Genomic DNA, 16,436 nt, shown 5'->3' with positions numbered 1-16,436 from the left:
ATAACAATGCATGATCAGATGGGGGGACGGGATACTTTTCCTGCCTCCCTGGGGACTGACAGCGTTCGTCTTTGTCTATATGTGGGTGTTGCTCTGAGCCCTTTTCATGCCGAGGGCTAAGGGAGTCGTCGTTGCTGCGCTTGTTCATGCACACCTACTGTCGGGCGCGGGTTTTGACGGCACTGGATTGGCAGCGGCAGCCGCCGCCAGCGATTAGGAAGATGCGTCTGGATGTACGGTGTATAGGCAGGTCCCTTTTTCTTCATCCCGCAGTTTGTGTATTTGCAACGGAAAGGGAGGAAGGATGACGATCAGAAGTTTCAATCCTTTTTGCCTCATCATCGTGGCCTTATCGCTTATGCATAGGGCAGACTATATCTGGGACAGGTGAAGCTGCACGCGGCTCGCCTGGTCACCCGAGTCGCAAACAACACTGAACTTTGGAATATTTATTTGGCTATCTTAATTGTTCATATGACTGTTTTCTGTCAATATACTGTATGCCTCAAGGCGTCTCGTGAAATCGACAAAGCATCGTACACCCGGTGAGCAGGCGAAAATCCGAAAACTAGTTGAATCAAACGTTCCGATAAAAGGCACTTTAAAACGGCACCTAGTGGAGCCATAGGCCTATCGGCAGAGAAAGGCGGATTTAAACTTGGAGATAAAGACGTGCTATCAAAAGGGCACTCTGTGAGCACCCGTGAACGCTGCCACAAGACGTGAAGGCGTCGCTGGCACTTCGTGCGCCGCTGATATTGATGCACATTCTTAGAGTGGAAACTTTCATGATTGTTCCACGATGCGCACATATTTTGATACTGCATTTACCTCAAAGAAGCTCGCTCGAGTCCTCTAGGTGTCAGAGCAAGTCTCCTTGGGGTTGTGGGGGCTCGTGAAGCTCCCTCGTTGGAGTAGTCAAGCTTCGTAAGCGCAGGAGGGGATGCCGCAGCTCCATTTCCTGTTTTCTGCGCCAGGGAAATCGGTGCAGTTGAGCTGCACCGGCTTGAACCGGCGGCATTACGGGGGCTTAGGCTGGTCTGGCACTGTCCTGACGTTGTCGTCCGTGTCTTCACCTGTCTTACACGGGCAGAGGGGATATGCGTACTCCCTTGTTTTAACAGCGTAAGGCGATCATTCTGAGCCAGAAGTTCGTTGGCGCGTTCTTCCTGGCGACTCAGCTCCAGCAACAACTCCGAATTCCTGTCCCGCAAATGTGTAATTTCGGCCTTGTTCTCTGCGACCGTCTGTGGAGTGAGACATCGACAACCAAGACCGAAGGAAATATAGAAACGTATTTTCATCCAATATGCTTAACAAAAAAGAGACTAAAGATGCACAATAGAGAAAGATGACGACAGAGAAACGAGGCAAAATCGCGCATTCAGAACAATTTTCCTAAAGAGACAGTGCAAAACCATGTAGAGGCAAAAATCGAAACACATCTGTCCCGTGACTCCCTGATGGATAAAAGAAAGAGTAAACAGAAGACTGACCATCTTGGCTATCGAAAGCTGTGTCTCGAGACTTTCAATCTTGTCGCGGGTCTTGGAGCCAATGACAGCCTTTTCCTGAAGATAAGCGAAGGATGACAGGAATACAGAATAAGCAAGAATTTTCTTGTTGGGCATTCCAGCTGCTTAGTGTGCGCAAAATCATACAACGCTTCATTTCTGTGCAAAATCATACAACGCTTCATTTCTGTGCAAAATCATACAACGCTTCATTTCTGTGCAAAATCATTCATGAAAATTAGTGGTGATATACTACGAGGAAAATCCATTGTCTGTCGTGGTGAAATGAAAAACAAGTGATTCACCTTTTCCATTTTCCTCATCATTTCCACTTTTTCGCCAAACTCTTTTTCCAGTGCCTCGATTTGCAACTGCACTTCTTTTGCTTTTGCCAGGGAGCTGCATATTCAAAGAGGATGCAAAATATAAGAGTCAGGACGTCAAAGCAAAACTGCCGAGATGCCGATACTAACAACTTCGAGCAGTCGAGTAGAGACAGTCTTTCTTGAACACCTGCGTTGCCGGTATTTGCCTAAAGCGAATTTTTCGCTTTTCCCCCTCGATTTCGGGAAGGAAGCAAAAGGGCAAAATGCAAAAGTGCCACTTCAGCGTTATTCCTCGCCAACCCAACAAACGAATACAGGACTCCGCCCCCTCATGGCGACCTAGGCTGTACCGATTCAAAAGATAATGAGCTACGGCTTTTGCAATGCAAGTGCGAATATACCAAATGGGAGTTCTAGGTCTCAGATTTCCTGCGTGCTGTTCTTACGCGTTTACGGCGGTAAGCTCATGCGTCTTCTCTTTCAGCTCCTCCTGGGCTTCTGAAAGCTTCTCTTCGATAGCAGCCGCATCCGTGGCATTTTTCTCAAGAACTTCCTCGCAGACCTGCGCCAGTCTTAGATCGGCCAAGGGCTGTACGGCAAGGCAAACCTGTGTCCACGCTTCTTCCGCTGCCTCCTCGTTGTGCCCTCCGATTTCGAGTTTTGCAGCGTTAAAATCCATCGCGGAAGGAATGGCCAAAGACAGGAAGCCGCGGCGAGAGAAGACACCACTGCAGGCAACCAGCTAAAGAGCATAGCGCACAGCAGCAGAAAGAGCAGAGCAAGTGAGTGGAAGAAGGCAGAGGCGGCGGGAGCAAGATCAGGAGGTGAAAATGGAGAAAACAAGTGAACTGCGAGGCAGCAGGCGGAGGACACAAGCAGCACGAAGCAGCAAGCACAAGAGTGCGCTTTCACTGAATATTTGAAGGCAGATTGAGCGATCTAGCACTTACGTGTCCAGCCATTTCACATAGTGCCAGGCGGATTTGGGTCTTTTGTTGTCGCTCGCCATAGACTGCTTCCTCGAATTCCCGTAACTTTGTTTCTAGAGCTGCAGAAAAGGCGGAATTCAAAGTGCATGCATGACTCGAAATGCAGCTTACATGCTTTTATTCATGCTGAACCGCCTTCGGCCGGGTGCAATGCGTGATGGAGGAAGCAAAAGAAACGCTCTTGCTAGGGACCTTCACTCCGATAGCAGACTCTTAATCCTGAGCACTCCACGGCGATTACCTTTGTTTGTGCTTTTAAGGGATTCGGAAAGTGCACTCAATTGCTCATTCTGTAGCACAAGAAGAAACAGTGAAGCAGACACCGAAAATGAGAGGTATACTCGTTGAAAGCAAGCTTCCCAAGGGAAACACAGGCCATCGGTGGAGCATACCTGCTGTTCCAGCCGTGTGATTTCGGCCTTTGAACTGTTTTGCAATTCATCAAATTTCTTTTGCATCCAGTTCATCGTCTCCGTTGCCTCTTCAGCTTTTTCTTGAAGCAGTGATATCGATTGTTGCGCCTCCCGCAAATGCGCCGTCGTCTGCACGCCACGTCCAAGTTTGTGCAAGTATCATGAGTAGCCACGAACAAACAGCACAGCGTTTCTTATTATGCGCTTTGTTGATAAAGCCTATCGCGGGAGACAGATGCCTGCGGGAAAGGCGGCTCGAAAAAGAATACGGGTGCCTTTTATCTACTAGCCTATAGGCTAAGGAGGAAGGCGTTCTGCACATAACAGGGATGTCTGCTCTCCCTTCCATGCTGGCCATGCACGCCGTGGATTCTTAAACGCATTGAATTCAGAAACAACACCAGAGTATACGAAGCAGGCAACAGTTTTCTTATTCGTTCTAGCCCCTCCTCACCCTCGACTCGTTTTCTCGCGAAATCGACAGTTCCTGCGTCATATCTTCGAGCTGCCCTTGCAAAACTGCTGAAGTATTTGCTCTGTTTTTTTCTTCGGAAATCTGCAGAGCAAAAGAGCAATTTCTTTGTCATTTTACAGGAGCGTCAATGTGCAGAGGCGACATTTGAGGGAGGTGCAGAAAATCTGGTGAGTCATGTGGAGAGTAGACCGGCACTCAGAAGAGCTGCGTATGTGCCGTATTCTACGCCTGCATCTATCAAACGAGGCTCAAGACGACCAGGCTGACGAGCCAGGTGCTCATTGATTTGCTGTTTGTGGACACAATCTGTTCGAAAATTCGAAGCCAGCGCTTTCCCGTTCACGTGTTTTAATTTGCTTGACTCTCGGCATCTAGAGAGAAATCATGCAAGCAGAAGTCTTCTGTTGACGGATACCTGTTCTTCGTGTCGTTTGATTGTTTCATCCTTCAACTTGAGTGCCCGCTTGAGACTGCAGAATACATTGAGCAAGACGCACCACAGATATGTGGTGGCAGAATTCCTCCTCGGTACATAATTTTGCACACGCGTTGGGCTTCAAGCACAGTATCTGAGAAGCACGTGCCAATAGTGGCTCTAAAATATTGAAAGCAATTGTGTGAATATATAGCTCTGTTCTTTATACATATTGCAGTCGGCTTACCTGTCGATTTCGAGCTGTAGCTCGCCTTCTGCTTCTTTTAACGTGTGTACTTCTATCACACTCCTGAGCAAAAACACACGAATAAGCACTGCATGTAGAATTATCGCTCCCTTTGTTCCGCTGCCATACTCTGCAAAGCCGATGTGAATTTCTCCTATTCCAATTGGCACAATCAATTCGTAAACTTGTCATGTTAAAATTAGGTGCTACGTGAGGCTGCTGCTTACTGCTCTTGGGCTACACACAAACGGCTCGTTTCCTCTTCACGACTGCGCGAAAAGCTCGGCAGAACACAGCAGCTAGATACTTCGGAATACCGCGTGGCGGCAGCATACGTGAGCGGAGCAGCTCCCCTATTCGCGCGCGAGGTTTCTCCAGGGAAGCAGTCACTGGCTACCACTAATGATAAGGGGCTTTCCACCCATCGTTCTTGCATCCGAAAGGCAGGCAGCCATAGGCTTTGTAGATATAAAATCAAAGAGCGAAGCGAGAGAGGGGGGAAGAGCGAGAAAGAAAGGAGCTGATAGAGAGAGGAAGAGTTGCGAAGAGAGCGACAAGCAAAGGCCTTACTCCAGGAGTTTGTGTTGAAGCTCTTCGATGGTTTCCTGCCTTGCGGTAATTTCCTTCGAAAGTCTGCGGAAAGTACAGGCGATAAGCCCATATAAAATCTAGCTTTTCCTCTCTTTAGCCGCGTCAGACATCCTTGTTTTCTGAGTGTCGTATTTACTCGGGGAGTGTGCCACCACATCTACCCACAGTTCAAGCCCTGCACAAAGTGGCGCCGAATTAGGTGGAGGCCTCTTTCCGCAAGGCATGCATGCATCCCGAGAATCGTTTACTGCGTACTTTTCAACTTCACCCTGCAGCTTGGCAATGTAGACTTGGGCGTTTGCACGCTCATCCTTCAGCCTGCGGAGATTGCACCCGACCACCCCCACGCTTTTTCTTGACTGAAACGGCATGTGAGGCACGGGCTTCTTCTTGCTACAGCGAACGCTGTGGGCAAATAGCCCACACAGAGGGTACACAGCAGCTTGTAGGCTTTACTCGTCGAGGTCTCTCCTCAGCCTCTGCTCCGCGCGTTTGAGCGTGGCCAGCTCGCCGGATTGCTCTTCGCAGTTCTTCCGAAAATTCTCGTTCTGCTCCTTCAAAGCCTTGACGGCCTGGCGCTCTGCGCGAACAGCCCATTGCCGCAGACAGCAGCAGCAAAGGAAGGTTGCTGGGTGTGGCACGATCTGTGCCTGAGACTTTGGCCTACTCGCGCTCGACAGCGCGGCTGCCTCAAGGCAGAGAGGCAAGCAGTTGAGGTGCCTGACGCGTGTCTTGCTACCCCACGCCGCGTTCTGAGGGCTTGCGCCTCAGTGCGAGGCGTCTTGACCAAGCAAAGAAAAGCCTCTAAAGGGGACAGTTAAGCAAGCAACCCTCCGGACCGGCTTGTGCTGCTAGCCTTTCTTCTTCAGAGTCGTCGAGCTTCTGCAGAAGCGTCCTCTTCTCGTCTTCAAGGACGCGTTGCCGCTGCTCAAACCTGAGGACCCAAGTGTGACACCCCCCATGCACGAGAAAAAAACTCCTTTTTGCAGCATGGCTAAGCCCTTTCGTTTTCCAGTGTTGCCGCCCCCGCTGTACAGCTGCCGGCAGGCAGCCCGAACTACAGCACTGCGAAATACCAGAGAAATGTTACAGGGATAACCGGCAAGACGAGCAGCAAAATCGGGACTGGATACAGCGCCACTGGCGAAGCGCAGCAGCACAGCTGTTTCCACGAAAACGGGAAAAGAAACGCCTTCACAGAGAGCTTTTAGAAAGCCTACTCTAGCTTTGTAACGGCAGCTTCTTCCTCCGTCCTTTTCAACTTCGCTGCGGCTTCTTCTGCCTCCGCCTGCAGTGTCGTATAGGACGCTTGCCAGTCCGCAATCGCCGAGTCCGCCTGCCTCAACAGCTCGTCCTAAGAAGGCAACAGGCACGCAAAGCAAACAAAAGAGCGAACACCCGTACAAAGAGCCGTAGGAGGCAAGAGATCATGAGCATGAGAGCCGAAGCAGAAGTTCTTCGGTGACATAATTACTCGAAAGGCCCCTAATAAAGTCATCCCAGAGCGGTACACGGCACGAAGGAACGGGAAGCCCCAGGAGAGATGGTCGCCTTCTCCCTGGCCACCCCCCTTTGGCATCTTCACAAATAGCTTTGTGCCATCTTGTTCGCCTTTGAACCGCTTCTCTCCGGCGCCGATGCACACACGCAGCGGCCTCTACACTGCCTCCCTTTCGCTGTTTTCTCTCCCTCAGCAGGAGTTGCTCTGCTCGGCATGTGGTGAGCTAGGACCTCGCACGTCGCAGGATAAGACTCCTCAACTCCCTCCCCAAAAGCGGTTACACCCTGCATCACGGCATCTCCGAACGCACCTTTTCGGACGCTTCCTTGGACAGTGCCTTTTTCAACTTTTCGACTTCAGCGCTCAGAGCGCCCTGCGGATAATCACGACCCCACCCAGCGGCTGTCTCTGAGCTGTCTGAGTAGCGATGTCTCCTTGGCACTTGCAGGCGGAGATGTACATACACTCCTCCACAGCACGGCTAGCCATCGGCACGAAAGCGCGCGTTGCGTGATCTTTCCGCGTCAAACAAAACACCGCCTCGAGAACGCAAAGAATCTAGGATATCTTCAGGCCGACACAAAGAAGGAAGGGGAAAAAACCTTTTGATGCAAAACACGCCGCTCGCGCGTGCTCCCATCACGGGGAAGTGGATATATGCGGTGTCGTGAAAATCACAGCCAGCACCCACAACAGCCAAACTCAAGGGCATGCGATGAAGGCACGGCCCTTGGATTCTGCTGGCATCTTACCGAATTCTGCCTCTCTGCTTCCAGCCTGCATTCGCAAGAGCGCCACACGGGTCAAGAGCAGTACACAAACACACGGGAACTTGAACATACAGATAAACCACATTGATATATATATATGTAGATATATATATATATATATGTGTGAATAAATGTATAGAGAGTTCCTGTCCGGCCCCTTTGAGGAGGGGAGAGGAGGCGCATCGACCGTTCAATCTTTCCTGTTCAGAGCATAGAGGAGCACTCCGTCTTTATCCTTTCTTCCTCACCGGTGGATGTAGGCGTGGGCTTCCTGCAGCTGTTGTTGCATTTGTTGCCTCTGAGACTCTGCAGTGTTCAGCTTCTGAAGAAGGTTGCCGCGGGGTACGGGTAGGGCCCAAACACACACATGCAGACATACACAAGTAAGTGCATGCATAGATGCGTGTGCAAAGATATACTAACCCACCCGCCTATAAGCATGACATGCAGAAGAAAACGGCAATGCACACGAAAAGCGAGACAGGAAGACGGATAAGGGCAAGTGCCGTAAAGCGGAGGGAAAACGCATGGAGGAACCCTCAGAAAGAAGCCCCTTTCAACGAGCACCGGGAGAGGACAGAAAGGCAGGATCGACAGGCTTCCCAGAGAGGTGAACAAGCATGCAGGGAAACTGCTACAACAGGCCGACCTCGAGCATCTGCTTTAGATCCTTGTGGTTTTGTGCAGCTTCGTCCTCGAGTTCTGTCTTCAGCCTATCGATGTGCTTCTTTTGCCGAGTCAGCTGAACCTCCAGGCTTTCCAGGGCTTCCTCTTTCTCGGACTAATACCACAGAACACAGAGAAACAACACAGAGAAACTCAGGATGGGAACAATGTGCTCACCGGAACGCCGACGCATACAGCTGGGTGTGCCGCCAGAGGGAGTATGGGTGTATTTGTGAATGTGTACATATGTATGTACAGAGCATTGTTCAGAACGATGAAGGCCGTTCACGAGATACTGTATGTTGGTTTCCTAATTAGCCACCCCGCCGAAGCATCAAAGGGAACCTTTGAATCGAGCAGACAAGTCTTCTTCAAGGCGTAAGAGCACTGTGTAGGATGGGGGTGTGTGTGGGCCCTCGTGACAAGCACTCAAGCCGCTTTCGGCCGCCTTGCTGGAGAGGAGGCATGTGTGAACAGAACTAGTTGCATGCAGTTCCCTAGAAAGCAAGAAAACGCATTTTATGGAATGCGATGGAGGCCAGGGTGCACGAAAGACGCCCCCGTTGCACTCCTCACCACGGCTGCCTTCGTTTGCGTTAAGTCGGTGCGAAGGCTACGCAACTCGCGAAGAAGGCTGTTTTTGTCGGATTCGAGATCTGATGCATCCTGGCGAGCGCTGCAGCAAGAGGCATTCACAGGCAGAGGCCTTTGCACATGCGTATTTCTTGCAGGGAGGCATTTTTCTGCATGCCTGCGCAGTGTGCGCGGTCTGCTGCGAAGAGGTGAACGTCTGAAGCGTCTGGCCAAAAGCAAGGTGAGCCAGCCAGCAAGGAAGAGCGCGTTTGAATCTCTGGAAGAAAGGCTTTCTTTCAGCAGACAGGAAGAGAAAGACGCGGGTTTGCGCAACATGGATGTATAGATTTGATGCAATCTATTCAACTGAAGAGGGTGCGCTGGATCGAGTTCCTCCCATTTTCGTGGACTGGCAAACAGAACTGTCTTCCCCCCGCCCCCCCAATCCCTCGCCAAATCCTTCCTCCGCCCCCTCTGGGCAAACGAAGCAACTCTGCAAAGCGTAGACAGACATGTAGAGAGCCTTCCTGAGATCGGTGTTCTCCTTCTGAAACACCACCAGCTCGCTGCCAACTGCCGCTGCCTCCCTGCTAGAAAGGACGAGGGGCAGTTCCTTGAGCCGGAGGGAGTGCAGTTGAGCCTCGTACGCGCTGCTGCTTGCTGTGCTCGCCAGACTGACGCGAGACGCTTCCCTCTGCATTTCCAACCCCAAGGCCAAAGCGGCTAAATCGCAGCGCGAGGAAGCTCCGAGGGGCGCTCCCGACACGTCTACAGCAGGCGCACCTAAGCGCATGCGCCGTCGAGATTCGTAGTCGGAATCCCACGCTCCCCCAGCGGCAACTTGCGGATAGACAGGAGGTGCAGCGAGGAAGGGAGAAGTGCCTTGCGATCCTAAGGTGGAAGGCGATCGATGCGCCGAAAGATCGGGAGGGCCTGACTCGGCTGGATACGAAGCGGGAAGGGCTCCAGGATGCGGGGGAGGATAGTACGGCAGAGGCGCGACGAGCTGCTGTTGTTGCTCCTGCTGCTGCTGATGCTCCTGCTGCTGCTGGTGCTGTTGCAGGTGTTGTTGCAGGTGCTGCATTTGCGGGGGTACTGCCTGAGGGGGCTGCATCATGGGCTGTTGGAGGGGTTGCATCGTCTGCACGAGTGGCTGCTTCTGCGGATCACAGAAATCTGCTCTGAGAGACTGCTCCACGGCGCCGTGCGGGAGACTCTGCTGCGGTGGCTGCTGCTGCTGGGCACTCTGTTGGTGCTGTTGGTGCTGCTGTTGCTGCCAACAGCTCTCTGAATAATGCGGGCTCTCTACGAACCGCGCATTCGAGGGGCTTCCCCCCACAGGCATGCCTGAGGCTGTAAATCCGAACTCAGGTGTCGAGCGGTGGCTTTGTGTACAGTTTTGAGGGCTGTTTGTCTCAGCCTCGGCAAGGAAGCTGATGCCTTGAGAGGGCGGCGCAACAATGTCGCCTTGCGACGAGCGTCGAGGCACTCTTCCCGCCTCGAACTCTCTCAGATCGGCTGTGCTGACGCTCGTGGTCGTAGTAGAGGTAGTGGCGCGGGAAAGCGTGCGCAGCTCCGCAGTATCGGTGGCTGCCTCGTTCGAAGAGGTCTTGGCCTCTTCCGCACGAGCTGCGGAGGCGGAAGCTCGCGCGACGCCTCCAGAGGCTGCGGCAGTGCCTCTGGTGCGCTCTCCTGCTGCCGCCCCGCCAGCGGCTTGCGGAGGTGGGGTTGTTGTGATTGCTGCCTTCTTCCTTAAGCAGGGTTGCACATGCCCCGAGAGGCGGCTTCTGGGATCTGCGGAGCTTAGCGAGCGAGCTCTGCCGCCAGTGGCGGCAGTAGCTGCCGAGGCAGGTGAAGGACGCGCCTTGCGGGAAGGTGGGAGGGAAAGGGTTCTGCTTTTGGGGGGTTGTGAGGTGGCACTGTCTGCTGCGACGCGTCGATGGCCTCTAGACCCTCCCGCCTGGACACAAAGGCAGTCGTTAAAAACACACAGACGTCGTCGTTTCTACCAAGGGATGATCCTCATGAGGAGGATGATGAGGCAGCTATTCACGCAGCAGAGGCAGACGCGCAGCTCGCCACTGTCGGCTCAGGGGATACCAGCCGCAGAGGAAAGAAGAGCCGCTCCATGCAACGGCAGACTGCCGTTTGCGGGGAGCTTTCCGCGCAGCAGGAAGACGGGGAGAGAGGGGGCCTTTAAATAAGAGTGCGTCGGCTTAGTTTGGCGGGGAGGGAGCGGTTTGGGCAGGGGGGCTGGGTGGTGAGGGATTCGAAAAAAGGGGTGAAGAAAGGGAGCGGCGTCCAAAGCCTCTTGTGCTGTCAGCGCACCTGGTTCATGTAACTCTCGACAACCTCCGAAAAGGAGACTCTCTTTTTTCTGGAGCCCACAGCCTCTTGCGTCGGGGTGTCTCGACACTCTTGTGCATAGGAGGCATGCGCGGAGGGGGCGAAAGAGTCCTCTGTTTCGTCCGTTTGTTCCTGCCGCCACTGCCTTTGCTGCTTTTCCTCCAAGTAAGAGTCGCCTGGCGCAACACCCATGACGAGACTTCCAGCCGCCGAAATCTGCTGGACGCATGCAGAAGGAAGCGTATACCCCTTGCTCCGCGTCTCCTCGAGAGCTCCTAAGGGCCGTACCCAAAGCGCCCCCCCGGCTGTCAAGCCGAAGAGAGCGTCGCCAAGAGCAAAATGCGTTACATCCGTCCTTTCTAGAGGCACTGGCAAAGCGCTTTCCCCAGCACCCCACAAGTAGACGCTTCCTCCCGCTGTTGTCGCCAACGAGGCGTCCGATGCCGCAATAAACGCAACTCGCTGCCCGCACAGCTCCGACACCTGAAGAGGTCATCATCGTCACAAATATCTCCCGCGTCAAACGGCAGCTCTCCACCAACGCACTCCACCCACATACACAAACACACGCATACACATATACATATACACACGTATACACCTATACACATATACACACCTATACACATACACATATACACACCTATACACATATACACACGTACACACACCTATACACATACACACTCGTACACATATACACACGTATACACACCTATACACATATACACTCGTACACATATACACACGTATACACCTATACACATACACACGTGTGGCGAGCGTAAGGATACCACTCCAGCCTTAGCTACCCAACTCTTGGAGAAGGAATGGCCACAAGAGGCTTTTTCAACCAGCGGCAGCAAGAAGAACGGCTCGCAGAAAAGGCCTTCCTTCCCTTCTCCTCCCCTGTCCTCCTCTCTCCCGTGAAAAATACGCGTCCAAAGCCTACAGAAGCACTATTTACCCTCCGCCCCAAAGCCTCTCTGCGAGTGTTAGCAGCAAACCCACTGCAGGCTACGCACCACTTGCGGCGTCCAGCGATCATCGTTGTGTCCAAGCCCGAGTTGGCCAAGGTTGTTCTTTCCCCAGGTGTACGTACTCCCTAGATCTGCACGCATGCAGAGCGCAGCAGGCGGCGAAGGCAAGGCGTGAAGAACAGAGAGCGAGAGAAAGAGACAGAGAGCGAGGGTGACCAGGCCTCTCGCAGGGGCACACGACGCAAAAATACTAAAAATGTTCGCTAAACAATCAGCAAGCAGGAAGACAAAAAACCAACGCGTCCATGCAAGTCGCGTCTGCTGTCTTTGCGGCTTTCCTGCGACCCCCCTGTCATGCGCAAACATGCAGCGTCGTGTCTCTAACGCTCTGAACGTTTTGCCGGTAATTAGCAGTGTGGCTTCTTTGACTCGCTCCGCAATGGTGAGAGAAAGCTCCCCTCAAAAATCGCCATTAACACGACCTGACGCTGACAGACCTGTTACTGCGATGGCGTGATTTGTGCCAGCCGCAATCAAAGCCACCCTTCTGTCGTGAAACTTCACTTTGGCGGGGGTCCAGCGCGCTGCACGGACGAATAATCAAAGAAAGCACATCCCTAGAGGACTGCTGCCTATTGTGGTCTCCAAGTGCAGCTCTTGCGCTGGCAGAATCGCAAGCTGGATATGGCAACGAACACCCCCACCCCAAAAAAAAATCCATACAGGTGACCTATATACATATGAGTCTTATGTAGAGCAGTCCTACATCTAGCAGTCCTACAACCCCCTCTCCCTCCCCCCAAAAATGCATACAGGCGACCTATATGCATATGAGTCTTATATAGAGCAGTCCTACATCTAGCAGTCCTACAACCCCCTCTCCCTCCCCCCAAAAATGCATACAGGCGACCTATATGCATATGAGTCTTATATAGAGCAGTCCTACATCTAGCAGTCCTATATACAGAGCAGCCCTACTTGCGATGGAGTCGATACCCAGCACCCCGTGGCTTCCATCTCCAAAGGAATACACTTGGCCATCGTCTGCCCGCCACACACACACGCACAAGCAGGACGTGTGTCACATGCCCTTGATGAACACCACCACCTCCACTGCCACTGTTGGCTGCGGCTTCTCGCTTTGCTACTCTCTCTTCGGACGCGTTTCGAGACAGCTCTTAGGCCAAAAGACGCGCCAACTTCACGCACCCGTGAGAACTAGCGAAAACTGCTCTCCGCAAGCCACCTGCCGAGCAGGTCGTGGAAAGAGCACTTCGTCAGGACCTCTGCAGACACCCCAGAAGCACAACTGCGAGCATGTCGCACCTCGCTTCACAGTTTGAACACACGCGAATCCTTTGCAGTGGCTCCCAGGAAGACGCCCTGGAAGCGAAGCACGCCACAAAAACCCCCCAGACTTCTGCATCAACACACACCTGTCCTGCTGCTGCTGCGCATCAAGCAGCTTTCCGCTGCCACGCTGCCCCAGATCGCCTCTTCCATACGTAAAGACTCTACGCTCAGCTGTACACACAGCGGCGTAGTGCCCCCGGGGAGCATGGCCAGAGCTGCTGTCGACGCACAGGACTGTCGGAGCTGCTTGCTTCAGCCCGCCCCCTCGAAGAAGGGAGGCCCCCTCTACTGCGCCTGGAGAGCCTCGTGTGCAGTGCTCGAGAGAGAGAAGAAGACGGAGGGAAGAGGATACAGAGAGAGAAACTAGCGCCTCAAGGCTGCCCCTCCCCCAAGACTGCAACGCGGTGAAGCGCGCAGAGCCTTGCGCACACCTCCCCACACATTGCAGCGCTGCTGCAACGCCACAACCCTAAATTCCCACTGCTACTTACCTGTAATACAAACGATGTGGCCTCCTCCGCAAGCTACGTCGACGACATGCATTTCCTCGAGGTGCCTGCCCTCCAAAAGCTGGGGACTGCAAGCATGCATGTTTCCACTCTCTCCCCAGTCCCAGCAATAAAGGCGGCCGTCATCTGTAGCATGCAAACAGACACCGGTAGGTGCAGAGTCTTGCGCGAGGGGCCGCCAGCCAGCGCCAGCCACTGTGTCTGCTGCTGCTTTTCGGGCGTTTCTTGCGCTGCTCCCGTCTCTTTCTTTCGGCACGCAGGAGACTGCAACCACCGGTGGCGCTGCTGCTGTGTGCACAAATCTTGCCAACTCGGCCTTACTGGCAATAAACGCAGCCAGCGACGATCCGCATGCGAGCTTGGTGATGCCCAAGTAGGAGCGAAACCTTTGAGGGCCGACAAAGCCTCGCCGGTTCTTTGGGGAGGCGTCTGCTGACCAAAAGCAAACCCAGCTACCTTCTTCAGAGGCGTCTTCTGCAAGATCACACTGCGCACGAAACTGCTGCCAATGGGGTAGGGGGCGCCAGGCCGCGTCGGGTGTGAGGCTTCGCGCGAAGAGCAGACGCGACGGGCAAACCGACATGGCCTTGCTTGGGCAGTGTCGCAACAGGGCAGTCCCTGCCTGGCATGCGCTGAGACATGAAACCAGCTTACCCTCGCTCGCATCATTCGCATCGCCTTCTGGCAGAGGCCCTCTGTTGCCACTGGGATCGCAAACAGCAAGAGGGAGGTCACCAGCCTTTGGAGGCTGCACATGGGAAGGGAGCAGTCCGTCATGCGGCGCGTAGGGAAGCATGGGGGGACACCCCATGCTCCTCTCGGGGTCGATCATTTACGCGGGAGCTTTGGGGACGATTGCCAACTCTGTGGTAAAGAAAGTCAATGTTTGCGTCGTAGCCAGCCAGAACCAGGGGGGGCGCGAGGGGCATGAGGCGCTACGGAAGAACGAGCACAGGCCATGCTTTTCCGATCCTCTACGGGTGGGAAAGATAGTAATAAGTGCGCTACACTCTTTTATTTGGAATGAGGGGGAGATAAGGGGGCGGAGGGAGGGCCTGCACGTTGCAAGAAACCACAGAAACGGCCAGCGTACACCGAGACCCGCTTGCCTCGCATTCCACTTTGACCAAGGCGACAGAACACCTTCTGGGGCTGCTCCCTGATAAGGAGAGTATTCAAAAATTACTTAATGCTGAAACAAAAACAAGACGCCAAATATGTGGAAAGAGAGTAAGAAAACGCTGAAATGCTAGAACAGTCGGCTGCGGTCTGCCGCTGCTGACCCAGTGCCCTGAAGTGAAGTAAAGGCCCTAGCACGCTGAATGTCTTGCTTTTCACGCTCGTTTTTGTTGGCTTATATGAATAAATGCTCTATTTCCGATTCTTGTAATGCTTTGTTTGCTAGGGACCTGCAGAATTGGTTGATGCCCACGCGAGTTCCGCCTAGGTTGCCCAGTCGGCCATGATCGCATTATGCTGGGGTGTTGCTCAGAGCGCTATTCTTCTTTCAAAATTATTTTGAGGATATCAGAAGGCTTTCAAACTAGTATGCGATTTACGCTATTCTTGTTTTTAAAAACGGGGAGACGGGCCTTTAAAGACAGGCCGTTGTGATGGTCCGTACTTTGCTTGTTTTCTTCTTTGCTGGCAGGGATAAAATAAAAGAAAAATCGACTGTCTTGCTGCTTATATTGATTGGAGAACGATTAGCTCGACAGAACATCTATGTGAGATGCTACTCTCCCCCCACATAAACCCAGAGCTCCAAGCAACCTGCATACAAACTAAGCGAACTGCTGCCCATTCTCTGGTTTGCATTGTGGCTCACACACTGCCTGAAAGCAGTAAATCTATAATCAAAATATGCTTCGGCAGTTTGCCTGGCTGATTGGCCATGCGGACGAACTTGCTTATCCCCGTTCAAACCATCGCACCGGTGTACAGAATCACGCTTCATGCAAGGTCCCTGTAAAGAGACATGTAACTCCAGACGCAACTCACACTCATTAAACCGTTATCGAATATGTTCCCAAGAAACTACCGCCTTGCTCAAACCTCACCCCTCAGGGTTTCTCACAGGGTGGGAGAGGGACCGCTAGGGTGCACGTAGCTGCACCTTCTAAGGACTCCGAGCAATCACACCTAGTTGCAGATAGCATCTAGTGCGCACACACACAGCGCTGCGTCTTATATGTCGAGCTGGCAGCACTCTGCAACTAATAAGATACATGCGAACATACAAACCCATTTGTCAAACTCGTTACTAGTTCTCAGATAAATATATAACTGGTGTCTCAGAAAGTGTTAAAGTATAGCATATCCCCCTACATCTTCCTTCCCATTTCAGTACGCATATCTTCGTGTTTTGTTCCCCTAGGTCAAGGCTATCTGGGTGCGGGACAGCGGAAGAGTTCGGGGACTAGCGCCATTCCCCTGGCAGGCAGAGACGCGAAAACAATTCCAAAGAGAGAAACAATGTGTGCTTCAACCGCTTAAGTAAAATTCAAAGGAAGAACAAAAGGCAAAGTAGCCAAAGAAAAATCAAGGGTCCAAACTACCAAAACCTTTATACCGCGATGGCTCGCTGCCTTCGGATCCCACAATGTAGGAGCCTCCTGCTACAAGACAACAGAACACATGTAAATTGTGTAAAGGGAATCAAACAACCCACTAGTTGGGCCCTGATTCCTCACTTCATGAAATAGGCTCTGCATCCAAATATAGCTAGTACACGCATCATAGCAGGCTTCAAAGCCCCTAAATACGCA

The 16,436-nt window shown here is 52.7% G+C and overlaps 1 protein-coding gene across 1 annotated transcript; it reads right to left on the bottom strand.

Moving 5' to 3' along the window:
* Positions 1-827: 827 nt before the first annotated feature.
* LOC34621195 lies at positions 828-14,500 on the bottom strand. Its single transcript, XM_026334043.1, has 30 exons — positions 13,990-14,500; positions 13,651-13,794; positions 13,252-13,330; positions 13,016-13,095; positions 12,785-12,850; positions 12,304-12,390; positions 11,852-11,937; positions 10,809-11,309; positions 9,765-10,440; positions 9,577-9,639; positions 8,993-9,371; positions 8,484-8,583; positions 7,891-8,022; positions 7,490-7,563; positions 7,224-7,248; positions 6,782-6,844; positions 6,191-6,324; positions 5,810-5,904; positions 5,427-5,550; positions 5,226-5,288; positions 4,950-5,012; positions 4,607-4,648; positions 4,380-4,442; positions 4,133-4,187; positions 3,697-3,798; positions 3,222-3,371; positions 3,071-3,119; positions 2,287-2,485; positions 1,820-1,913; positions 828-1,247 (listed from the first exon to the last, which is right to left on the bottom strand). The coding sequence occupies exons 1-30, from the start codon at positions 14,498-14,500 to the stop codon at positions 828-830; spliced, it is 4,719 nt and encodes a 1,572-aa protein (XP_026189828.1).
* Between the last annotated feature and the right edge of the window lie 1,936 nt (positions 14,501-16,436).

Source organism: Cyclospora cayetanensis, unplaced genomic scaffold (genome assembly GCF_002999335.1).
Source record: "Cyclospora cayetanensis isolate NF1_C8 unplaced genomic scaffold, CcayRef3 CcayRef3_contig_35, whole genome shotgun sequence".
Classification (NCBI taxonomy): domain Eukaryota; phylum Apicomplexa; class Conoidasida; order Eucoccidiorida; family Eimeriidae; genus Cyclospora; species Cyclospora cayetanensis.
The sequence above is the reverse complement of the archived record's forward strand: the minus strand, read 5'-3'. Positions and strand labels throughout refer to the sequence as shown.

What these genes read in the sequence shown, in the direction of transcription:
- LOC34621195 (XM_026334043.1), bottom strand. Translation starts at nt 14,500, where the DNA reads ATGATCGACCCCGAGAGGAGCATGGGGTGTCCCCCCATGCTTCCCTAC. An exon ending in GCTGCCGTTACAAAGCTAGA is followed by an intron (nt 5,905 to 6,190) that starts GTAGGCTTTCTA and finishes TTGGGTCCTCAG; the next exon opens with GTTTGAGCAGCGGCAACGCG. An exon ending in CCTTAAAAGCACAAACAAAG is followed by an intron (nt 2,486 to 3,070) that starts GTAATCGCCGTG and finishes TCGAAATCGGAG; the next exon opens with GGCACAACGAGGAGGCAGCG.